The 26,463-nt window shown below is 43.2% G+C and overlaps 1 protein-coding gene across 1 annotated transcript in view; it reads left to right on the forward strand.

Annotated features, from left to right (window-relative positions):
* The first annotated feature begins 10,953 nt into the window (after positions 1 to 10,953).
* The window catches only part of LOC124551231 (protein split ends-like), a 124,289-nt gene continuing 108,779 nt past the window's right edge, over positions 10,954 to 26,463 (forward strand). Inside the window, exon 1 of the mRNA XM_047126224.1 lies at positions 10,954 to 10,992. Within this exon, the coding sequence (XP_046982180.1) occupies positions 10,954 to 10,992 (39 nt within the window). The remainder of the gene's footprint in view (positions 10,993 to 26,463) is intronic.

A 26,463-nucleotide genomic window follows, 5' to 3' on the forward strand; every position in this document is an offset into this window, starting at 1 on the left:
AGGTAGCGATTACAGCATGCCTGTCATTTTATTTCTTTTACTTAAATTAATCTTGATAGGATTAGACACGTAAAATTTTTTGTAATTTTTGTATTTACAAATTTTCACATGTGTGTGAATTTCTAAGGGACCCTAGACTTACACACTACTTAAACTAACTTATGCTAAGAAGAACACGCACACCCATGCCCGAGGGAGGACTCGAACTTCCGGCGGGAGGGGCCACGCAGTCAGTCTGTGAGGCTTTTGTGTTTATTTCTGTATCTATTCTTCTTATAAATTCGACTAAACCAATCAATGTAGCGTATCTCACGCATGTTTGGTTGTGAGTGATGTAGTGCTGAAGGCGATGGGCGGAGCTTACTGTATACAATCTCGACTAAAGCTCCCTTATTCGGCAGTGACATCCTTACTTTTATCTCTCTGCCTGTCTTACTTCTGGCTCCGTCTGTCGCCACCAGCAGCCATAATGGGTATAACATCGCACCTTTTTAATTTTTCTAGCTTATATTTTAGTCGCTGTTTAGCCATATTTTCATCCCTCTATACTGAATACATCTTATTACTGTATTGCAGCGGGGAAAAGACTGAAGATGATTTGAGGAAAGGGCTGAAACCGGTTGATAACGCGATTGAGACTGTTTTTATTTGACTTTTAAAATTTTATACCGATCGCTGCTTTGCTCCAATTACAGAATGCTTTCTAAGGTTTTAAATCCGGTGGCTATTTTTACACTCGTCTTGCGATCGTTGATTGTCCAGGGTTACAGGCCACGGGTCCATTTTACCACCGAGGCGATCTTGGTTTTGTAAATAACAAACAAAAGCATTGAGTAATGCTCGTTTATTATTGCTCAGTCCAAAAAAACAAGACATCTTGCCCCTGGCTTAGTCAATGTTGCGAACATATTAGTTAATAAAACTGAAAAGCCCGAATTGCTGCTCTAGCTAACTCAACACAGTCCAGGAACCGTCCACACAGCCGTACACCTTGCTGGGGCTGCTACTTTTATCCCCGAGACGGCTTTCATATGACGTCAGTCTGGCCGTACATCGGAATTCAAATTCAAATGCCTCTGACCACTATGGGAGTTAACTGCTGAGGTCATTAGTCCCCTAGAACTTAGAACTAGTTAAACCGAACTAACCTAAGGACATCACACACATCCATGCCCGAGGCAGGATTCGAACCTGCGACCGTAGCGGTCTCGCGGTTCCAGATTGCAGCGCCTAGAACCGCACGGCCACTTCGGCCGGCGTACGTCAGAATTACAACGTGTCTTATGAATCATTTTAAGTTTCACATAATTTTAATTGATTGCGATGGCCAATTATGTGGATATTCATTCGTTCCAAAGGAAATTGAGAGTCCCTCATACACTGCCAGCTCTGTTCGCACGCCAATCGTGTTTGTAAAATATTGACTGAACCGGACTGAAAGGGGAATGGAATGACTAAAGATCTAGAAAAACAGAAGTTACTAGAAAAGAGAAAAAAATAAAAATCAAACTATGTCATCGTGATGTACAGTATATCCAACGTTTCTATTTGATCAGAGGATTACGATAATACAACTGGATTCTATGTGGACAAAATACTATCCGTATATATTTATCAGAGTTTTAGTCAATTAATAGTGAGTAAAACACCGTATTTTAAGTAAAACCAGTTATCAGAGTCGAGGTATTCCGACGTCGTGTTTAGATTGGTTTTTCCGAAAGCAAGTGCCAAAATTAAGACGACTAATGTTCTCAACAAGCCGTTGCAGGAACAGTTGATGAAAGGTATTCCCCAAACAACCTACTACGCCACTGCGCGTATGAGATAATTCTGACTTTCAGTACATGTTAGTAAAGGTGGGGAATAATTTCTAAAAGAGAAACCAAGTACGAAAACTTTAGCCACAAGAAAAAACTGATAAAGTAAATATACGTAAGATCGATATGGAAACGGACGGATAACCGGAAGCAGTTTTGTGTAGCTGTCGAAAGGATGTGCTATGTTACGTTAGAACCAAATTTCATTTAGTAGAATTTTAGGTTATGCTTCACAAAGCAGTTTTCATCTGAAGCAATATATTTCCAATAGATCCATTGATCTCACATTCATGAAAAGAGCGGCTAGTTCAGTAGAAGTATAAGATGTCTTGACTGAGCTGGCGTTTTGCTACAAACATCAAGCGAAATGTCAGAACTGCCTCTCCGGTGCCTTTACCGTTCCTAACGGCAAACTGATCGCCAGTGAACAGAGCCTCGTTGCTCTTATCCAGTTTTCCATCTAATATACCGGTCCGTAACTTGGGAGCATGCTGTGTGAAGCTGATTATGCGGTAGATCTCGCATTTCTTCTAGCCATGCTACCTTCGCCGACTGTTCCCAGTCTGTTCCGAAAGTCCGACTTCCTTACATTCTACTGGAAGAAGGAAGAACAGTGTCTGAGGCGTCTGAGGCGGCGTCGAGGACCGTCACCTCAGACGGCACTTCAGCTGGTACCGAACAGGATGTCACCATTACGGCTATGAAAGAGAAGGTAGCGGCATTCCTGTTAATGAACTTGAGGAAACAGTGGACATGGTAAATTTGGATGCTCGGGCGGTCCTATGCACGCCATAGTGACTAGACTTAGAACTACTTAAATCTGACTAACCTAAGGACATCACACACATCCATGCCCGAGGCATGATTCGAACCTGAGACCCTAGCGCAGGTTCTGCAGTACCGTCGTCACAGATCCCGACTCTGCATACCAGATGACACACTGCGCCTTTTACTGTTATGTCATCATTTTGATGCACTCCAAATGAAATCTGCAACAATCAATAAAGGAAAAACCATTGAGAGCTGAGATACGTTTCACAACAAACTACGAGGCTGTATCCCCAATAGTTATTTTTTTTTTTTAAATGACAGCAGGACATTATAAACACCATCTATATTAAAGAAAGAGCTTTATTTATATACCTCTTCCCATGGCTCTTCGCACGATCAAGTGACTGATTTTTCACTGTGCATCAGCTGGTCACAATTTATTATTATTATTATTATTGTTGTTGTTAAATCTTTACCACACTGCTGAAATAACCCGTTGACAATCGCTTTTTTGTCTATAGCAGTGAAGTCATTTCGGTCCAAACAGAAATACTATGAGATGACAAGAATCATGGGATAGCGATGTGCACATATACGGCACAGATGGCAGTAATATCGCGTACACAGAGTATAAAACAGTAGCGCATTGGCGAAATTGTCATTTGTACTCAGGTGAGTCGCGTGAAATGATTTCCTCAAAATATATGTTATGCGTCCTCACAATCAAACAAAAGTAGAAAATTGCAACAGCAATACTACAGCTTCAAAATAGCATCCTACCAGAGGAAAAAAAAATATCGCAGAGCAACATAGTCTCCTGCGAAACTAAATGGAAGGACTGTTGTCACTGATGGGAGACGTATATGTATATAAGAAGCTCTAATCTGCAACATAAAGACGGAAAGGGAAAGTGATGGTGTTCTCTTTTTTTTTTAAAAAAAATAGAATATAGAACGTAATGTCTCTTAAACTGATTTACAGAAGCAATAGAAATTTATTGCTATGCTCTGGTACGATTGGAAACTCGATTCTCCAAAAGTCTAAGAATCATTTATACAGCACTGCAATAAATGGTTGTATTTATTGAACCACTTTTCGGATACATTACCAATAGCTTTGGCGTCGCTGTCTATTTCGTTGTCCATTCTACACTCCTGGAAATTGAAATAAGAACACCGTTAATTCATTGTCCCAGGAAGGGGAAACTTTATTGACACATTCCTGGGGTCAGATACATCACATGATCACACTGACAGAACCACAGGCACATAGACACAGGCAACAGAGCATGCACAATGTCGGCACTAGTACAGTGTATATCCACCTTTCGCAGCAATGCAGGCTGCTATTCTCCCATGGAGACGATCGTAGAGATGCTGGATGTAGTCCTGTGGAACGGCTTGCCATGCCATTTCCACCTGGCGCCTCAGTTGGACCAGCGTTCGTGCTGGACGTGCAGACCGCGTGAGACGACGCTTCATCCAGTCCCAAACATGCTCAATGGGGGACAGATCCGGAGATCTTGCTGGCCAGGGTAGTTGACTTACACCTTCTAGAGCACGTTGGGTGGCACGGGATACATGCGGACGTGCATTGTCCTGTTGGAACAGCAAGTTTCCTTGCCGGTCTAGGAATGGTAGAACGATGGGTTCGATGACGGTTTGGATGTACCGTGCACTATTCAGTGTCCCCTCGACGATCACCAGTGGTGTACGGCCAGTGTAGGAGATCGCTCCCCACACCATGATGCCGGGTGTTGGCCCTGTGTGCCTCGGTCGTATGCAGTCCTGATTGTGGCGCTCACCTGCACGGCGCCAAACACGCATACGACCTTCATTGGCACCAAGTCAGAAGCGACTCTCATCGCTGAAGACGACACGTCTCCATTCGTCCCTCCATTCACGCCTGTCGCGACACCACTGGAGGCGGGCTGCACGATGTTGGGGCGTGAGCGGAAGACGGCCTAACGGTGTGCGGGACCGTAGCCCAGCTTCATGGAGACGGTTGCGATTGGTCCTCGCCGATACCCCAGGAGCAACAGTGTCCCTAATTTGCTGGGAAGTGGCGGTGCGGTCCCCTACGGCACTGCGTAGGATCCTACGGTCTAGGCGTGCATCCGTGCGTCGCTGCGGTCCGGTCCCAGGTCGACGGGCACGTGCACCTTCCGCCGACCACTGGCGACAACATCGATGTACTGTGGAGACCTCACGCCCCACGTGTTGAGCAATTCGGCGGTACGTCCACCCGGCCTCCCGCATGCCCACTATACGCCCTCGCTCAAAGTCCGTCAACTGCACATACGGTTCACGTCCACGCTGTCGCGGCATGCTACCAGTGTTAAAGACTGCGATGGAGCTCCGTATGCCACGGCAAACTGGCTGACACTGACGGCGGCGGTGCACAAATGCTGCGCAGCTAGCGCCATTCGACGGCCAACACCGCGGTTCCTGGTGTGTCCGCTGTGCCGTGCGTGTGATCATTGCTTGTACAGCCCTCTCGCAGTGTCCGGAGCAAGTATGGTGGGTCTGACACACCGGTGTCAATGTGTTCTTTTTTCCATTTCCAGGAGTGTATAAACTAACGTCCACGCAGTAATTCTGCACATTTGACGAGCTTGAGTTACGACCAAAATTACTTACGACTTAGGACAGCTCCCGACGTGGCACATTAGTACAGTCGTCTGTGACGTTTCATATCGGCTTGATCAAGCGCCTTTCAAATTACTGGCCTGTCTGCAGGTGTAATATTACTTCTACTTTTCTCTTCATCATTTCTCAGTTTTCTCTTATTTCATATTTCTTAAGTTTCCCAAAAATATAGCGTGGTTGTTAGTTTCTAGAGCTACGATTGATAAGTATTATCAAGGAACTAAACTGACTTAGGTTTACGTGAAAGTAGTATACGTTAAGAACTGCTTTCAACTTGGTTGTGTACTGCTGAAAAATGACAGTGACCTCTTGTAGAAATTCAAAACAAAAAATTAATTTATTGTAGAGCCTGTATCTTTCGAAACTTTTCATTATGGCAGACTTTTGTTAAAAAATAGGTATTAGGAAAAATATGGCAACGGAGAAAGTAGCTTAACAATTTTTTTTGTATTGAGCCATCAGTCTTCAGACTGGTTTCATGCGGCCCACCAGCATGGCTCTAAGCATTATGGGACTTAACATCTGAGGTCATTAGTCCCTAGACTTAGAACTACGTAAACCAAACTAGACTTAGAACTAAGTAAACCTAACTGACCTAAGGACATCACACACATCCACGCCCGAGGCAGGATTCGAACCTGCGATCGTAGCAGCCGCGTGGTTCCGGGCTGAAGCGCCTAGAACCCCTCGGCCAAGGCGGCCGGCTGCAACCTAGGTTCTCAATTATTTGGATGTATTCCAGTCTCTATCTTCCTCTATAGTTTTCACCCTCTACGGCCTGATGTATTAACAGGTGTCCTATCATCCTCTCGCCTCTTCTTGTCTGTTTTCCACATATTCCTTTCCTCCTTCATTCTGCATAGAACCTCTTTATTACGTTCCTTATCACTCATCCTAATTCTGAACATTCTTCTTTAGCACCACATCTCAAATGCTTCGATTCTTTCTACTCGAATTTTCCCACAGTCCATGTCTCACTACCGTACAATTCTGTGTTCCAAACATAGATTCTCAGAAATATATTTGCCAAATTAAGGCCTGTGTTTGATACTAGTAGATTTTTATTGGTCATGAATGCCCTTTTTGCAGTGCTGGTCTGCTTTTTATGTCGTCCTTGCTCCTTCCATCATACGTTATTTTGGTGCCTACGTAGCAGGATAACTTTATCTGTATCGTGGTCACCAATACTGATTTAAGTTTGTCGCTGTTCTCATTTCTGCTACTTCTCATTACTTTGGTCTTTCTTCGACTACTCTAAATCCACATTCTCTACTCATTAGACTCTTCATTCCACTCAACAGATCCTGTAATTCTTCTTCACTTTCACTGAGGATATCAACGCTATCAGCGAATCGTAACGTTGATATCCTTTCGCCCTGAATTTTAATCCCACTCTTGAACCATCCTTTTATTTCTGTCGTTGCTTCTTCGAAGTATAGATTGAATGGCAGGGGCGAAAGTGTACATCCATGTCTTACATCCTTTTCAATTCCAAGACTTCGTTCTTGGCCTGCGACTCTTATTGTTTCCGCTTGGTTCTTGTACATATTATACATCACCCGTCTCTCCCTATAAGTTACTCTCATTTTCTCAGAATTTCGCTATTTTACATCGTCGAACGCTTTTCCCAGGTCTACAAATCCTATGAACGTAGCTTGTTTTTTCTTTAGTCTTGCTTCCATTATCAACCGAAACGTCAGGACTGCCTCGCTGGTACCTTTACCTTGCTCAAGCCAAACGATCATCTAACATATCCTAAATTCAATTTTCATTTTTCTGTATATTCTGAGCACTATGCGACTTAACTTCTGAGGTCAGCAGTCGCCTAGAACTTAGAACTACTTAAACCTAACTAACCTAAGGACATCACACACATCCATGCCCGAGGCAGGATTCGAACCTGCGACCGTAGCGGTCGCTCGGTTCCAGACTGTAGCGCCAAGAACCGCACGGCCATTCCGGCCGGCAGGTGCATGAGCTGTTAAGCTGACTGTGAAGTAGTTCTCACACTTGTCGGCGCTTGTAATCTTCGTAATTGTGTGGATGATCTTTTTCCGAAAGTCATATGGTATATCGCCACTCACACATTCCACACAGCAACGTGAATCGTGTAAGATACAAGAGGTGAAATAAGTCATTAATAATAGATTCACACCATTTAAATTCGTTATGTTGAACTTCGAAACGATTCTGAGTTCATTCTCACATGATTTCTGACACTCTTGTTGACTGTGAGTTGAATTGTTACTTTTCGTATCCAAAAGCATTAAGGAAAAAGGCCGGTCGAGACCAACGTTAAGCTTTGGGTCCTAAAATAAATCGACAGATGAATTAATTCTCGACTGGGATGGGAGAGGGTGTATTCCCGTGCCATGAACGTCGCCTGACAAGCTAATGCAGAGTGACAATGCACTTTGGGATCAAGATCGGATCAGACCAATCAACATTACGTTAAGAGCCTTACCACATTTATTTCCTTTTGGTTCTGACAGCTTTGATGCGGACTTCTACGACTTGCTCTCCTGTGCCAACATCTTCATCTCAAAGTAGCATTTGCAATCCAGCGTCCTCGATTATGAATTCGATACATTCCAATCTCCGTCTTTCCTACAGTTTTTTCCCTTTACAGGTCCGTCAAGCACTGTGCACGTTATTCGTTCATACCTTAACAAATCCCCTGTCATTCTGTCCTTTCGTCACTGTCCCGCTTTACTTTATACAATCCCAAAGATAATCATATACGATCGGTTTTTGATCATTTTTTCGGTATATTGTGATCCATTAGCTCAGCAGATACTATTACCCACGGTACCACGGGAGCGTTATATATTTAACGTCCGCTACTTAGCGAAAAATTGCTGTATGTACCCTTGGTACAGAAACCAGATGGTAGTTATAAGAGTCCATGGGCATGAAAGTGAAGCAGTGGTTGCGAAAAGAGTGAGACAGGGTTGTAGCCTATCCCCGATGTTCTTCAATCTGTATATTAAGCAAGCAGTAAAGGAAACAAAAGAAAAATTCGGAGTAGGAATTAAAATCCATGGAGAAGAAACAAAAACTTTGAGGTTCGCCGATGACATTGTAATTCTGTCAGAACAGCAAAGGACAGTGTCTTGAAAGGAAGATATAAGATAAACATCAACAAAAGCAAAACGAGGATAATGCAATGGAGCCGAATTAAATCGGGTGATGCTGAGGGAATTAGATTGGGAAATGAGATGCTTAAAGTAGTAAATGAGTTTTGCTATTTGCGCAGCAAAATGACTGATGATGGTCGAAGTAGAGATGATATAAAATGTAGACTGGCAATGGCAAGGAAAGCGTTTCTGAAGAAGAGAAATTTGTTAACATCGAGTATAGATTTAAGTGTCAGGAAGTCGTTTTTGAAAGTATTTGTATGGAGTGTGGCCATGTATGGAAGTGAAACGTGGACGATAAATAGTTTAGACAAGAAGAGAATAGAAGCTTTCGAAATGTGGCGCAACGGAAGAATGCTGGCGATTAGATTGGTAGACTACATAACTAATGAGGAGGTATTGAATAGAATTGGGGAGAAGAGGAGCTTGTGGCACAACTTGACTAGAAGAAGGGATCGGTTGGTACGATCGATATATTCTGAGTCATAAAGGGATAAGCAATTTAGTATTGGATGGCAGCGTGTAAAAATCGTAGAGGGAGACCAAGAGATGAATACACTAAGCATAGTCAGGTTGCAGTAGGTACTGGGAGATGAAAAAGCTTGCACAGGATAGAGTAGCATGGAGAGCTGCATCAAACCAGTCTCAGGACTGAAGACCACAACAACAACAACGTTGAACTTAAGAACAGAAAGGTTCTGACTTTAATCACACATGATTTCTGATATTCCTCTTGACTGTGAGCTGATTTGGTGTTTTGTATATCCAAAAATATGTAGCAAAACGTGCGGTTGAAGTCAATGTTAAACTTTGAGTCTTAAAATAAATCGACAGCTCCATTAATTCTCGATTCCGTAGAAAGAGGGTGTATCCCCGTACCATAAACGCCGGATTACAAGATAATGCAGTGTGACAATCTACCTTCGTATCAAAATCCGATCACACCGGTCAACATTACGTTAAGCACCTTACCACATTTATTTTCTTTTGGTTCTGGGTCGCCTGACATCTGACAGCTTCGATGCGGACCTCTACTGCTTGCTCTCCTGTGCCAACATCTCCATGTCGGGATAACACTTGCAAACCAACGTCCTCCATTATGCATTCGATATATTCGAATATCTATATTTTCTACAGTTTTTTCCCTTTACAGCGCCAACGAGCACTATGCACGTTATTCCTTCATGCCTCAACAAATTTCCTTTCATTCTGTCCTTTCGTCACGGTCACGATTTTGTTTACGTTATTCCAAAGACAATTGTATAGGTCAGTTTTTGATCGCTTTTTCCGTATATTCTGACCCGTTAGCCTAGCAGATACTGTTACTCGTGGTATCACAGGAGCGTGTCACGGGAGGTCCTATGTTATTGTATGCTGTTTTACATTTGACGTCCGCTACTAAGCGCAAAATTGGTTGACTATGAACTTTTGGTCATCCTATTACGTTTTCTCGACACGACCATGATTTTATTTTATTGCAGCTGATGATGTACGTAAACTGTTAGTCCTCCACTAGTCCGCCCCGATAGCTGAGTGGTCAGTGTGACGGAATGCCGTCCTACGGGCCTGGGTTCGATTCCCGGCTGGGTCGGGGATTTTCTCCACTCAGGGACTGGGAGAGAAAATTTCATCCCCATCCGGGGCGCAAGTCGCCCAGTGTGGCGTAGAATGTAGTAAGACCTGCACCAAAGCCGCCGGACCTGCCCCGTAAAGAGCCTCCCGGCCAATGACGCCAAACGCTCATTTCCGTTTCCTAAAATGTTGCGAAAACCGTTGTGTTTACGAATAAAGGAGTTACAGCTGAAGTGTAATGATACACCCAGGCTGTGGCTACCATGACTACAAAGTCTGCCGGCCGAAGTGGCCGTGCGGTTAAAGGCGCTGCAGTCTGGAACCGCAGGGCCGCTACGGTCGCAGGTTCGAATCCTGCCTCGGGCATGGGTGTTTGTGATGTCCTTAGGTTAGTTAGGTTTAACCAGTTCTAAGTTCTAGGGGACTAATGACCTCAGCAGTTGAGTGCCTTAGTGCTCAGAGCCATTTTTGAACAAAGTCTGCTGCACAAAAACAAAGTTTACACGATGACGCATCAATTCCCTCCCTTAGGTTACGCTGACGAGTGCAGCATCAGGAAGGACGACCAAATAACAAAATGATCCCGTAGTAGGGGGATAAATGACACTGAACAGAATGAACTATTTCTTTCGCTATCTTCCGTAAAGGGAGCTTCTGCTCTAAAGACCTTGCCATCAGCGGAACACTCCTCTCTTTTGGGTGGTGTTGCAAAATCTACTGTTTTCGGCACTGCAGACCGCTGTAACTTGGCAGTACTTGGACGTTCCAGCCTCAGGATAGCCGCGGGGGTCCAGGCAAGGAGATGCTGCCTAGGTGAGGGGCGTGCGGCGCGCCCGGACGCCTCGCCCGGCGTGTAATTGGCTCCACACGCGTTGGAGGCGGCGTGCTTTGTAGAGCGTGCGGCGCGGCCGGGAAAAGCTGCGGCCGCCTATATAGCGGGGTGCCGGCGGCGCGGCCGCAGCGAGTGTACTGGCGCCACGGAACCCAGCACCAGCCGCGGCTGCAGACATGGCCCACACCAAGGTGAGCGACTGCGCCGTCTCAGCAGTGAGTGCACAGCTGCACGTCGCCGACACACGTCCAGACTGTTCGTTGTAGGCACACACAACTCGGTTCTGCTCTACCGTGCTGATGTCGTCGGAAGGGGGAAAGGTTTCTGTGCCTGTGGAAAAATAACTAGGGTGTCCCACAGGGTTCAGTTTTGGGACCACTGCTTTTTCTTATTTGGAGTGAAGTTAACATCAACTTGCAGGTTGGTTTGGACACCACAGTGCTCCTGCAGAGGTCTACTGTATATGGTCTACTGTAGTCTTCCTCCTAGGGACGATGGTTGTCGCTCAAACAACTGGTTTTCAGTTATATCGTTTTTCTTCCATACCAATTTAACCTGACAGTTAAAACCTCTCAAAATATCAGGTTTCTGAAATAATCGATCTTCTCTTTTCTTATTCCAATATTACCTGTAATAAACGTAGAAATCGAACAAAGATTGAAAAATTTTGACTGTCTCACCTTCATGATACACACAATCTAAATATTAAATTAAATAGGCGAATAAAACAAAATTTCATCTGTCTACAGTTAACACCTTTCCTCGAAAAGCGATAACTGGGTGAATACTTCAAAAAAATCACCATTATTCTCCTACTGATTCCAGTTTTTTTGAAACTCTGCTCAAAAGTCATGTTGTAATCAGGTATCACACAGTACTTGCGCATTAGGAATCGTCAGGGCTAACGGCTGCCAAATGAGTTTGAAGAACTCGTTTTTCGTGATAATTCGTCCGTTTTCAGGGGCGAAAAGCGCATAAATGTATATTATGTAGATCCAGGCAGCAGATCAGTTACTTTCTATTTTTATTGGATACTATGAAAGAATTGTTGTTGAGTTTTTACTCTTCTCATATTTTCTTTCCTCATTTCTTGTTTCACAGAAATAGCAGACAGATCTTTAATCTCTTAATGCAATTGAACCATTGTACTTCACTGATATGTCACTACGAAAAATTTGGCCGGACTAGGTTTGGTGCCATTGTGCAATACAGAGGATGTCCGGCGTTGACAAAGACAAATTACCCTGCAGACCAGCCGGAGACAAGTCTTGCACACTAAGCCACCACACACGGCGACAGGGACGTTATTGTCTCATCAATGCAGCAGCAATTCTTATGTCATGTGTTTGTTGCTCGTTTCTGTTGGCGTTGTTGTTAAAATGACACTGATCACCTCTCTCATTTTCCTATACTAACGCAATATTTCAAACCAATACAACAATTTTACTCCTTTTTTAAAGAGGATTTTATCATTTCCAGCTACGGCTGATATTTTTGTGTGTTACTCGATTGCCAGTAAAAAAAATAAAATACCGAAAAATATCGGTTGTTCTGTTTTAACCAATCGGTTTTTCCCATACCTAGTTCCTCCTAGTATGAACTGAGTTACCTGGCCAGCAGTTGGGCCACGTACCGTTAAATGCAGACTCCAAACCATGGTGCAAAGCAGCATTTCTTACATGAACAAATGTTTTCAAGACAGAAAATTTTTGAGTTTTGATCATACTTCATTGTCTCTAATTTTGATAACGCATTTAGGTTAACTGTCGTCATCGGTTAAAATACTTTAAAATAGCGATACAATGTATATCATCAAATCTTACATACTCATATAAAGTGTAGCTGCGTACTACACATCATGTGACTGTGTATCGTTTGACGAGATAAATTGTATTGATGTTTCAAAGTATTTGATCCGATGACGATAGTTAGCCGAAGCGCGTTATCAAAATTAGAAATAATAGAGTGTGGCCAAGACTGAAAAATTTTGTGTTTGTGTATGTTTGTTGCCATTGACGTAAAGATCTACTATACGCTATTTTGAATGTTGTCAGCAGTAAAAAAAAAAAAAAAAAAAAAAAAAAAAAAAAAAAAAAAACTACAGATAAAAATTCTAGGACTGATTTGGGATCGAACCGGAAATGTTTGGCTGAATAGTCTCGCTTTTAACTACTTTTTTTATAATTTTGGTTTATGTTACACTTTACAAACAATATTTTGCAGTGATAAGTGCCATGCAGAAATTCTAGATGCCAAATATTAATAGTAAGACAGGAACGTTTGATATGCATCACTTATCCTCCAATATGATGCTTTGTTAAAATTCAATGTCTCCTGATCATAATCAACTGCATGTATTCATCAAAATGACGACCAAGAATACCTACATCTCTGTTGACGTGTTATTACACGTGCATAACCCGAAATAATGTAAGTTACCTGTAATTATTCATAAATATCGTTGCAAAATGAAAGCAGCAACAACGCTTTTGATACGAAGGATAAATAAACAAGTGCATGAGTAAATAAAAAATGAATAAGTATATTTAGAAACCAGTACAACATTTAAAAATAAATAATACATAAATTCAGTTCTTTATTTTAAAACCATTATTTTTGACTTCTGTGAATTTTGACTTCTGGAGAATTCTATCTTATCTACTTTGACCCAAGGACTGCCTGATTCCTGTAATCATTTCTTCTCAGACTAGTGATGTTCCATCACGTTTTAGGAAGTAGTTTATGAAACAACTGTCAGTCCTTGATTGTCAAAGACGGCAACGAATATTCCTGAATCGGAATTTTATTTCTGAATTCTATCCATGAGGATGAAATATCAGTCTCCGTATCCATGGCGTAGAAATACTGTAGCATCAGTTTGGTAGCACTAGTTAGTGGTGTTCTATATTTGTGTCCGTAAGACTGCTCTGCAATTTAGATGAAGAAAAAAAATGGTTCAAATGGCTCTGAGCACTATGGGACTTAACATCTATGGTCATCAGTCCCCTAGAACTTAGAACTACTTAAACCTAACTAACCTAAGGACAGCACACAACACCCAGTCATCACGAGGCAGAGAAAATCCCTGACCCCGCCGGGAATCGAACCCGGGAACCCGGGCGTGGGAAGCGAGAACGCTACCGCACGACCACGAGCTGCGGACTTAGATGAAGAGTTACGGCACCCACGCAGCAGATAATTTTGTGATACACAATTCCACTGTTAAAATGTTATATGGCCCTGCAGATGGCATCCCTGCAGTTTCAGAAATTTCTCGCACTTCTAGTCCGCTATACTCCAGGACCATTCTATGAACATTTGCAATAATTTGTGGGATAGTGCTACATCTTGGCTGAGCACTAAGCGGATCATCATCTAAGCTCTCCCTACAAAATTAAAACTCGTTTGTTCACTTGACAATAGTTAAATATGAAGGAGCAGAGTGCCCCATCGTTTTCTGAAGATCGACCCGTATTTGCTTTGCTTAGACACCTTTCTTTACGAAGTAGGTAGTCACTGCTCGAATATCGATTTTTTGAATCATTACAAATCACTACACTGGAACAACTGAGAGAAGTCTGCGCTACAAATCTCTGCCTAGAGCACCGATGCTTCACATATTTAACCATAAGATGACTTGTTACTACGCGGGAAGCTCGTTGCGCTGTCGCTGACATCTGGCGTGATTCCGCAAATTTTGCAAACTATCACGCGATGTATCAAAGGGCAGCGCACTGGCAGAGCCGTATTTGCTCTCAGGTGATTCATATGAAGTTCTCGACGTAATCACGGCGGGAGAATGGGAAGTAACAGATTCTGAAGGATGAATAGTAGTTGGAGATAGACGCATGGGACATTCTGTTTCGGAAATCGTTAGGGAATTAAACAGTCCGACATCCACAGTGCCAAATACCACATTTCAGGCATCACCACAGACAAGACAGTTCATTTAACGACCAAGAGCACCGACGTTTGCATAGAGCTGTCAGTGGTAACAGACAAGCAGTACTATGTGAAATAGCAATAGAAATCAATGTGGGACGTACAATGAATGCACCCGTTAAGCGAGTGCGGAGAAATTTGGCGTTAATGGGCTATGGCAATAGATGGCACACGAGTGCCTTTGCTAACAGCACATCGCCTGTACCGACTCTCCTCGGCGCATGACCATATCGGTTGAACTCTAGACGTCTGGAAAACCCTGTCCTGATCGGATGAGTCCCAATTTCAGTTGGTAAGAGCTGGTGGTAGGGTTCGAGTGTGGTGCAGACCCCGCGAAGCCGTGCACCCAAGTTGTCAACAAGGCACTGTGGAAGCTGGTGGCGGCTACACGATGGCGTGGGTTGTGTTTACGTTGAATGGACTGAGTCTTCTGATCCAGCTAAAACTATCATTGACTGGAAATGGTTTATTTCAGCTACGTGCAGAACATCTGCGGCCATTCATGGACTTCATGTTCCCAAACAACGATGGAATTTTTATGGATGACAATGGCCGTTTCACAAGACCACATTTGTTCATAGTTGGTCTAAAGGACATTCTGGAGCATTCGAGCGAATGATTTGGCGAACGATTTCACACGAGATGAATCCCATCGAACGTTTATTGGACATAATCAGAAGGTCAGTGTGTGCACAAAATTCTGCATTTATAGACGGCTATGGAGAGAGCATGGCTCAATATTTCTGCAGGGGAGTTCCAACGGCTTGTTGAATCCATGCCATATCGAGACGCTGCAGTACACCGCCCAAAAGGAGGGTCGACACAATATTAAGATGTATCGCACGACTTGGCAACAACAAAAAAATTGGTTAAAATGGCTCTAAGCGCTATGGGGCTTAACACCTGAGGTCATCAGTCCCGTAGAACTTAGAACTAGTTAAACCTAACTAACCTAAGGACATCACACACGTCCATGCCCGAGGCAGAATTCAAACCTGCGACCGGAGCAGCAGCGCCTTTCCGGACTGAAGCGCCTAGAACCGCTCTGCCACAGTGGCCGGCGCATGACTTGTCACCTCAGTGTATGTTGCAGCCCTTAATGCAGTGTAGCGCAGTCGTCAGTTCCAGTGTCTGAGTTGCTGCAGGTCACCATTTCAAACTCTACCACCAGGAATTATTTGTTATGTAGCATTTACCATTCCTGGAGTGTTCTCGAAAGATCTTGTGTATGTAAAGCTTGTATATTCTGGAATACTTGATGTTTGTATATACAGCTGCAATCTCCCTCCAGGAGGCCTATTGTGACCGTGCTTTGTTGTTCGTAGTAAACGTGCTTCTGTGAGCTAAGTCTTGTACTTCATCGACAACTCTACTTTCCGGATTTGTGATACGACCTGACTGTGTTCTGATGAGAGAACAGCGTTTGATTAGACGGGAACCCAGCGACAATTTTAGCTGTCGGTGAGGCGAGCATACTATGCTGTTTACAATTCTGTGCACTGTCTGGAATCTTGCCTGATACTTCATATTCAGGAGCCAGTGTGTTCCAGAGAGCTCATTTTCTCTCCTCTTTTTTAAATTAGTGATTGGGTGACTCAAGTAGAAGTAGCAGCTAGCACTTCGGAAACCAACATTAACGACTAGGAGAACACTGTAGTAAGCTCATGCGGTGAAGAGCCGTTAGACAAACCACCCTCCAAATGCACACGGCCCACGTTAGAGGGAGCGATAGAAGCATTTGAGCGGCTAGCCGGTCTCCAACAATGGCCTTCTAACACAGCGCCATTTCTGACTTATAAATGATGACAGGTCAGTCAGTGTCTAAGTAGGTTGTTTAGGTTTTTATGTTGGTAACGCCACGTAGTGCTCTGTATGAAAATCGCTTACTGCACTGTGTGCAGTCTGTGGCTGATGGGCGTTGTTGGAATATTCGCTAGTGTAGTGTTGGGCAGTTGGATGTGAACAGCGCGTAGTGTTGGGCAGTTGGAGGTGAGCCGCCAGCAGTGGTGGATGTGGAGAGAGAGATGCCAGAGTTTTGAGGGGTTACTATAAGCGGACGATCTGGACGTGTGTCCGCCAGAAAAAGGAAATTTGTAAATATGGAGGTCATGAATTGATAGATATATTTATATGATGACATTTGAACATTATTAAGGTAAATAAATTGTTTGTTCTCTATCAAAATCCTTCATTTGCTAATTATGCCTATCAGTAGTTAGTGCTTCAGTATTTACAATCTATTATTTAGCTGGCAGTATTGGTGCTAGCTGTACTGCAGTAGTTCGAGTACCGAAGATTTTTGTGAGGTAAGTGATTCATGAAAGGTATAGGTTATTGTTAGTTAGGGATTATTGAAAGTCAGACTGCGTTGGGCTAAAAAATATTGCGTGTCAGTTTAGTGATGATCAGAATAAGTAAAGAGAGAAATGTCTGAGTACGTTTGGTTTGCTACGGTCGCAGGTTCGAATCCTGCCTCGGGCATGGATGTGTATGATGTCCTTAGGTTAGTTGGGTTTAAGTAGTTCTAAGTTCTAGGGGACTGATGACCACAGATGTTGAGTCCCATAGTGCTCAGAGCCGTTTGAACCATTTGAACGTTTGGTTTTGCTCAGCTGTTTGAAAATCAAATAACATAAGAGGTTTTCCAGCACTGTCATTTCTAATTTTTTCGAAGGGGACGTTTCAAGCGATACTTGTGTGGAACGAGCGAATATAACACTACTGCATGGATTTTGATCAGCATGTTCTCGACCACGCACATTACTCGAAAGACGAGACTAACTACAGCGCGCAAAGAGTCGTTCCAGCAATTTTTTTCCCTTCCCTCCATACCCGAATGGAACGAGAAGATATGCTGAATCGTCGTTCAGTGGAAAGTACCTAATGCCGTGCACTTCGCAACGATTTGCGTATTATGGATGAAGATGTATGAATGGTATTAAAAAGAGCCTACAAACATAATCTTGCATCTTTATTTCACAAAGTACTGCCCAGAACTGTTGAAGCACTTGTCCCACTAGGGCACAAGACGGTGAACGACCATCTTGTGAAATTACTGGGGCTGCGTCGTTAAGCAGTTCTGAAGGTAGGTCTACTGCTCTGATGCCTTCGTCCAAGGTGAATTGTTTCATGTCTGAACCTTGTTTGGCTTACGAAAAATGGCATAATGGCAGGAAGAGAGGTCTTGACACAATGGTGGGTGACTGAAGACGTCCCACATTTGAATGTCCGCAACAGCTTCTTGACTGTGTTTGATGTATGGTGCCCTGCACTGTCGAGGAGCAGAATGAACTAGTCGATGAGCTAACCTGGTCGTTTCGATTTCACTACTTTGCGAAGGGTGGCCAAGGTTGGTGAGTATCACTGCTCATTCATTGCTGTTTCTTGATGCACGGAGTCGATAACAAGGGGGCCCTTCCGGTCGACGAAGAAGGTGAGCGTTACCTTTCCCGCAGGTGTGTTGACGGCCATGGAGTTTTCGGATGGCGATGACCCTGCACGCTTTCACTGGAGCCTTTGCCTTCCTGACTCGGGTCCGAAGTGATGACACCGTGTCTTGTCTTCAGCGACCACTCGTGTCAAAACCTGACTCCCTTGCTTGGCGCCGGCCAGAATGGCAGAGCGGTTCTAGGCCTACAGTCTGGAACCGCGCGACCGCTACGGTCGCAGGTTCGAATCCTGCCTCGGGCATGGATGTGTGTGATATCCTTAGGTTAGTTAGGTTTAATTAGTTCTAAGTTCTAGGGGACTAATGACCTCAGAAGTTAAGTGCCATTGTGCTCAGAGCCATTTGAACCTTGCTCGGCAAAGGGCGGCAGCTGTTCAAGAATCCCACTCGATGAGTCTCTTGTGCTGCCTGAAGACTGTGAGGCACCTGAAATCTGGTTTCATAGGGCAGAGCGGATCATGTTGTGGAAAGGGGCCAAGGTCAATTACTGTTAGTTATGCAAGAACACACACAACTTTATTCCTCAAACCAATGCACAGTTTTCTCTTTAAAACAACAATGATCAATTCACGGCTGAAGGCCCAAGTAGCTTCTCTAGAATAAGTTTAAATGATTGCTTTTAAAACACCAGGATTTGAAGTAACGGCTGCAGGACTTACTTAACAAAAACTGCAATATCTTCGCGGCCAAATGCTGAAATAATATTTCACGTCAGCTATGGAAATTCTTTAAAAGCCAAGCTTTTACAAATTCCAGCTAAAGGCCATATTAAGGAAAATTCAAGTTAATTCTTTGGCTGAAGGCCCAATAAAAAAATTTTCTTTACATAATAAAAGAGAGACTTTTAAGAAAAGTTTAACACAGTACAACAGAAAAACATCTTAAGAAAACTTGAATATCTTGTCGGCTGAAGGCCCAAACATTTACTCAACAATAATTAAATACAACCTTAAGATAAACATTTACAGAACACGGCTGAAGGCCGTTTCAAGAATTCAAGATAATTAAAGAGAAACCTTACAGACAAGGATTTCAATATTAAAGCCACAGATTCTGAAACTAAGGCGGCTGAAGGCCTAAATACAGAGCAACAACAATTTTAAATAAAACAGGGCTATAGGCCTAATCTTAAAGTTGTTATGAAGTTCGGCCATATACTAAACATGAAACAGACGATATTTATACACGGGTGAAGGCCTGGCACAGTACCTGCAACCAAATAAAATAACAATCACAAACAACAAACAGGTGTGCTGAGAAGTGTTCAGAGGGTCGGCCTGGGGAGGAACCTCTAACCACAGTTTAGGTGAGCAGGCAGGCAAGCGTAGCACTGAACAATCGGGTGGCAACACGACCTAGGGACGGCTGAGGAACCAACCAACAGCCTAACCAGTTCCCTTCCGCCCGACACACTCGCTGCTCTGTTTCAAACGACCGACTGACTACTCCAGTACGCAGACAGCATTCATCTGCTCAGTGGAAATCACAGAAGCTACACACGGTTCCACGTAAACACACTTGCACAACAACCCGAACAAGCGTAAAAGCAATCACTGTGGAACAACAGGGACGAATCAATTCGACACACACAGTGTGTTTCCACAACCGGTCGGCGACCAAATACACGTCGTACAATGAGACGACCGACCGACCGACCAACCCAGGTCCTTCCCACTCAAGTTGCGTGTGACGACATCGGTTGAGCGAGTCTTGGCTGTCGGAAGCTGACTGCAGCTCCAACCCGATTCAACTCCATATCCGTTCGAAACTCGGAGACACGGCGACCCGGGCACACTGGCAGACGTAACTCTTGCCCATTGGACTCGACATCTCTGCGCAAGGTAGGAAGCGACCCACGCCCGGCACTATGACCAAGTGTCAAGGCCCAGAAACGGTCAAAAGACCAAATACTCGTCGCCCGGTGAGGCGACCGACCGAACGACCAACCAACGGTCGTCCCGCTCCAATCTCCCTCCATCGGACAATTCAGGTGTGTCGCCAGCGGCTGGCGAGCACTGGCTGTCTCCACCTCATTGGCGCTCCGTCGCCGACTCACTGCTGCTGCGTCCGGACTTCACTGCTGCTGCGCCCCGACTGAGCTCCCCACTCAGCTCCAGACACACGGCGACCCAGAAATACTATCGGTCGCTCCAGATATGATACGACAGTGCACTTATCGATAAGCGCTGCTGCTGCCACTCACAGGCAAGTAAGGCAGGAAGCTAGTGACGCCACCAAATTGAATAAGATAATCGAGGCAGCAGTACCGTAAGAGAAGATGACAAACAATAAAAGGGATGAACGCGAACCGCGCACTGCTCAGCACCTACTTGCTGCCTACTTTGCAAAACTTCAATCTATCCTTTACGTTGGCGAGGTTTCGACGTTAACTCCGACATCTATGGCATCGGCTGCTGCCTTTAACTCCACGACAATGCACGAGCCCATACAGCAGGCACACTCAAGAAGCTATTGTAGACATTCAAAATGGAACGTGTTCAGTCACCCATCATGAAGTCCGGACCTCTCTTCCTGCTATTATGCCATTTTTCATAAGCTCGAAAGGGTCTGACAGGCAAGCGGTTCCCCTCGGACGAGGGTGTAATGAGAGCATCCATCTACTGGACAATGTCACCGCTAATGCAGTGTGGCATTCCAAACAGTTCATCATCAGCCAACGACATGAGTTCTTCCTTGGATCGCTTGTGTCACCCTCATTACTTTCAAGCAATTCTTTTCTTTTTCTTCAAACCTAGACCTCAACCTGGTTACTTTGATACCCCATTTATCTAGATCCTGCTCTTCACTTATCTATGAAAATTCGGCAAATTTTCCCCTCAGAACACTAATGAAGTTGTTAATTAGTGTGGTTGAAGCTACTAAACTTATTTTTTCATTTTCAAAGCTAGATCTCTTGCTGGTCGGTCTATTACCCCATTTGGTCATTTCCCAATCTTCCTTTCGCTATGAAATTTCGGATAAACTCCACTGAGGAATTTCTATGGAAATTTGTTTTCGCTCCACTCAAACTTTTGACCAAAAAAATTGCTGTATGAATGTATGTACAGTCCACGTATCCTCCTACACCGATCGACGGATGTCAGCAAAACTTGGTGCACATATCATTTAGTATCTGGAAGGAAGACCTGTTGGGCTAACAAGCAACTACCTCCCACAGGAGTGGGCGTGAAAAGCTACATGCCGTAGAAGCGTAGTTCAGAAACGTCTGGAGCAATTTCAACCAAATATTGTATATACATGACTCATTATGCGTATGATTATTTGTAAAAAAAATATAGAAAGTGAGATTATTTCAGTAACAAGTTCGCGTTGAAACCTTAAACTGATTACAACAAAGGGAGACTGTGGTGAAAATGTGAAAAGATTAGTAAAGGGTGTGCTTATTTTCGTTCTTCATTTCTGGATCTGAATGCTGGTAGCAAATGTGTGCACAAAAAGCAACATAAAAGAACAGATATTGTATTGGAAGGATTTTTCAGTGAGACGTGTAGTGCAGCTAATTTTTTACAGCTCTTGTCAGCTCAGGAACATCATACGTAGCTTCAGGACAGGCCGAACTTCTGAAGTACAAGGTGAGTACTTTCAATGTTTGTAGGAAGGGAGCAGAAAGACTGCGTCGCAACAGCATTTCCCATTGTAGAACGTGTCAGCGTATGGAACACGGGAAAAATCAGTGTTTGAACGTTGCCGTACGCGTTGTGGTAAGTTGTCTTCACGGCCCCAACAGGAGGGGAACATGCGAAGAATATAAACTCGTATTTGTAAGTATCTGGTTGGTATCAGAGAAATGAATTTTGATATCGAAATATTTTTTACATCTCAGTGCAGGGAAAAGAGAACTGTCTTAAAATTTTTTACTCTTGAATAGAAACATGCTGAAATGAAGACTGGCCGGAACATCAAACAATTCGTCTGCGAGAAAGGAATCCGGTATCAATGAGATTTACGTATGCCATCTGGCTCCAAAACAAAATGACTCACATTAAAATGTTGTCCCTGAATATCCCTTAACTCACGAGGTGTGGTCTTTCACACCGCACGAAAATTTTCGATCTTGCTCTCCAAGTCTAGTTGTGGTGCAATGCTTCTATACTCCCCCTACCTCTTTAAATTGCCAAGCCTACGATATTTTGTTGTCCGTTGCGTTATCGCTTTCTGTGTTTACTGTTGACACGTCTTGTCGATAAGTGATGGTGGTTGTTGGGATGTTTAAGGGGGACTAAACAGCGAAGGTCATCAGTCCCCCATGTTGATAAGTGTTGGAGTTTCTAGACCGCGCCTCGTGAACTACGTACCTGTTTTCTTCAGTACGGTACCCTATAGCTCAAAATGTGTTGTCTCGAATGTGTCATTTTTAAGTTTCCCGAGTTTTTATGAAATTGTTTAGTCGGTCTATGGAGGAAGGTGTCAGTGATACAGATCAAGAAATAAACGAAAAAGACGACGATTTTACATTAGCCAGTGATCACAGTTCTGCTATCGAACAAGAGTCTCATTCAGAGGAAGAATTTCAGGAAAGTTGTGATGGGGATCTGCCTGTTTCTTCAATGAAATACTTAAAGTGTCTGTTAAAATTGAATGTCTTCTGTTTGGTGATAAAAATGTAGTTCCCAGCAATGAATGTCAATTTGACAGACTTTCTTTTTGTACCTATCGTGTGGAATTTTCATGCGCAAATTTAAACCCTGGAATTTAGTTTTATTTGGAAATTTATTTGCTACAGAGATTGTATAATTTTTCAGAATGTAAAATTTAGTACTCTAGCTGTCTATTTATGTGTGCTATTTAAAAGAACCACACAAAATTATGCCCATTTGTGTGAGAAATAGTAAAATGCTGCAGGCTTTGTTTAGTGCAATAAAATAAGCTAGAAGCAATTAAACAACACTTAAATAATTGTAAAAATAAATGTTATGTAGCATAAATTAAAAATGTCAAATGATTTTTGCCTTAAATTTCGGTTTAAACATAGGAGTCCCAGTAGTGTTACTTAAGCATTGATAGTTGACACAATGGATATTATTGATAGTACTTAAAAATACTATCAATGTATTGATTAACTATCGATTGTTTTGAACTGGTATTTCAAACGAAAAATAGCTTTCTAAGAATTTTTATTGATTAAAATACAACAATACAAGATATGCAATTTCTGTTTTATAAAAAGCAACGTATTAAAATTCTTATACTTTAGTCTGTTGTTTAAAATATGACACTAAAAGATACATGTAAGGTGCTTAAGTTCTTCTTCTTTAGTCTGTTACGTTTAAGTAATTATCCATACTGCCTTGGAGAAAACCCTCTCTGCAGGAACTGAAGTAGCTGGACACCACAAAAATTTAATGGCCATTACATGCAACGTACTACTAACTTTGCACAACATTGTAATATACAAGCATGCTTGTCTATTGCAAGTTTTTCAAAATATTGATTTAATTCAATCATCAAATCACTGACTGATGTTACGACATGAACGTTACGCTGTTGCTAATTGGGCAAAAAAAGTTAGATCATCCGCTTTCAAACAGTTAGACGTACCAGTCAGTACACGTACTAGTACTGCTCACTGATGCTCATGTTTCAGATATTATTCTTGTAGTTGATGCGATGATAGCAGCATACTCTTCTTAAGTACTTGTGTAGCGTTTCCTGCCTCTTGGAATGTCCTGAAACAAGTTTTTTTAAACCTAGGATCTAATAATGTCACAAGAATATTAATAGTCAATGCGTTGAATGGTTTCACTCTTTCATTGACTGATGTAATGAACGAATCCAGAACACTTCGTCCTTCATTGTTGTTAAGGTGGTTTACAAGTCTGACAATTTCGAAGCAATACCTCAAGTAAGAGGTGTAATTAAGGAAGAAGTTATGTATGAGATTGTGTTGTAGCTACTTCAAAAGGTTCAAGAAGATCTAATATACCTTATATATCTAAGTAATTTTCTGCTGTGAGGGTAGGCAGTGCTGCTGAACTTTCATTGATCGCAATGTCAAGCTCACTCCCTACTCTCCAAAATTCTTTTGAGCGTGTGCCACGAGCTGTTCCATCGAGTCGGCAACTCTTGTATCAGTCTCAGTTCTTTTTTGTTTGCTCTTTTTTTTAACATTGCGCAGTTTGTCACTGGTTAGTGTAGAGTTAGGCCAACGGCCTTGTCACAGCGGTAACACCGGTTCCCGTCAGATCACCCGAGTTACGCGCTGTCGGGCTGGGCTAGCACTTGGATGGGTGACCATCCGGTCTGCCGAGCGCTGTTGGCAAGCGGGGTGCACTCAGCCCTTGTGAGGCAAACTGAGGAGCTGCTTGATAGACAAGTAGCGGATCCGGCCTCGTAAACTGACACACGGCCGGGAGAGCGGTGTGCTGACCACATGCCCCTCCATATCCTCCTCCAGTGACGCCTGTGGTCTGAGGTTGGCACGGCGATCGGTCGGTAACCTTTGGGCCTTCATAGCCTGTTCGGGAGGAGTGTAGAGTTATGAAGGAAAGTCGCAGTAGCTTTTGTTTTCAATAATATTTTGGAAAGTGTTTCTGCTTGGAAAGAATCTTGTACTGTTAAGTTGATGCAGTGGGCGGAACATGGTGAATGTCGAATCCTTAAGATTTCGGCAGCTTTTGCGTAACTGCAGCGTTGTCTGTAACCACTACTACTGTCTTATCACGGATATTGCATTCTAGTAAGATTTGATTGATGACCTGAAAAAGTGTAATGTTAAAGTAACCTGCCAGTATATCCGAAATTTTGCATAATAATGTCAAAAAGTTTCTTTTTTTCAACGTCTTATCTGAAAAATTACTTTCGTATATAAAAAAAATAATTCTGATAAAAATTGGACCAATACATCACTTGTCGATATTACGTTGAGTTTCAGCGTCTTTGAAGCGTGGGGCATGCAGGAAGAGCAAGAGGAAGAAGAAGAAGAAGAAGAAGAAGGTCACCATAAGGAATAGGGATGCGTGAGGGGAAATGTTTACTGTTCTGCCGCGCAATGCTGCTACTTTAGGTGTGCATGCTTGCTGATGAACTGCAGCAGATGCGATATAAACCGCACATGGGAATAACAAGACTGAAACTGGGTTGAATAGATCAAGGGTGGCTTCTTCACGCATTTTGTTTTTTTCTCAGTTGACACGCAGTGCAAAACAAAAGGGCCATCGCTCTACTGCAGTGCTACAGCTGCTGTATCGCTGAGATCGGCTGCACTTGTGATCTTAGTGCAGTCGAGATAAAGCGTGTACCTTGTAGAAGTGTTGTTGGGTGTTTCAGCTTTCGTCGGGGGAAGCGGGCAGGGCGGTGTAAAGAGCACAATACGGCGTTAATGAAGGGTAAGGCAAGGTGCGTCGAGACAGAGCAGCACTGGCACCTTCACACATGATACCGAAGTGCTCCTATAATATACCTGCGCCGCTCAAAGTTTGCACTTGACGGAACTGACAGCGATTCGTCGGCTTTACTGTACTGGCATACAATAGCTTCCATTACTCAATAGCTGAGAGTTTTCCATTACCACTGGAAAGTTCCGATTCGATAATAAGGCCTATATTTACAACGTGCAACGGTTAGGCTTTTTCGGCAAATATATTCATTAATACTGACGCTGTTTTACAATCACCGAAAGTTTTAATTCTGTTCCGATTCGCTAACACAGTGGAAGCACGTCCTCATAAATCATCACAAAAGCAAGTTGTTTATACAATCGCAAGACAGCAAAACCGTAATTGTAATGCCACAGCCAGCTGATTTTTTTCTATGCTGTATTAATTTTGGTTCAGACGGTGTTGAGGTTCAAGTTCGTTTCTCACTTGCTAGTCTGGTATCGCACAAACTCTCTAGTGAATACTATGGCCGTGTAGGTAACAATGTTTTGAGAAAGCTCATTATAGAGACATTTATGTTCAAATGTAACTTGTAATAATGTTGAGACAAATGTCGATAGGTAACTGAAACAGCGCTACATGTAATCGGCATAGTCTAGAGTTTCAGAAAAAATCCGCTAGATGTCGCTACGAGTGCTGACCTGGCGCGTGCAGCCAGTCTCGCGCAATATGGCGACCGCGCGACAGAAGGCGTATTGTGTTATTGAATTTAGCCGTACTCAATCGGTGATCGCAGTTCAGCGGGCGTTTCATATTCAGTTTCGTGCTACACCACCATCACCAAATAACATTCGACGGTGATATAAACAGTTTGAAGAAACAGGGTGCCTCTGTAAAGGCAAAAGTCCTGGCCGACCACGCGTTCCTGAACAAACAGTGGAACAAATCCGACGAGCATT

This window comes from Schistocerca americana, chromosome 9, assembly GCF_021461395.2.
Source record: "Schistocerca americana isolate TAMUIC-IGC-003095 chromosome 9, iqSchAmer2.1, whole genome shotgun sequence".
NCBI classification, from domain to species: domain Eukaryota; kingdom Metazoa; phylum Arthropoda; class Insecta; order Orthoptera; family Acrididae; genus Schistocerca; species Schistocerca americana.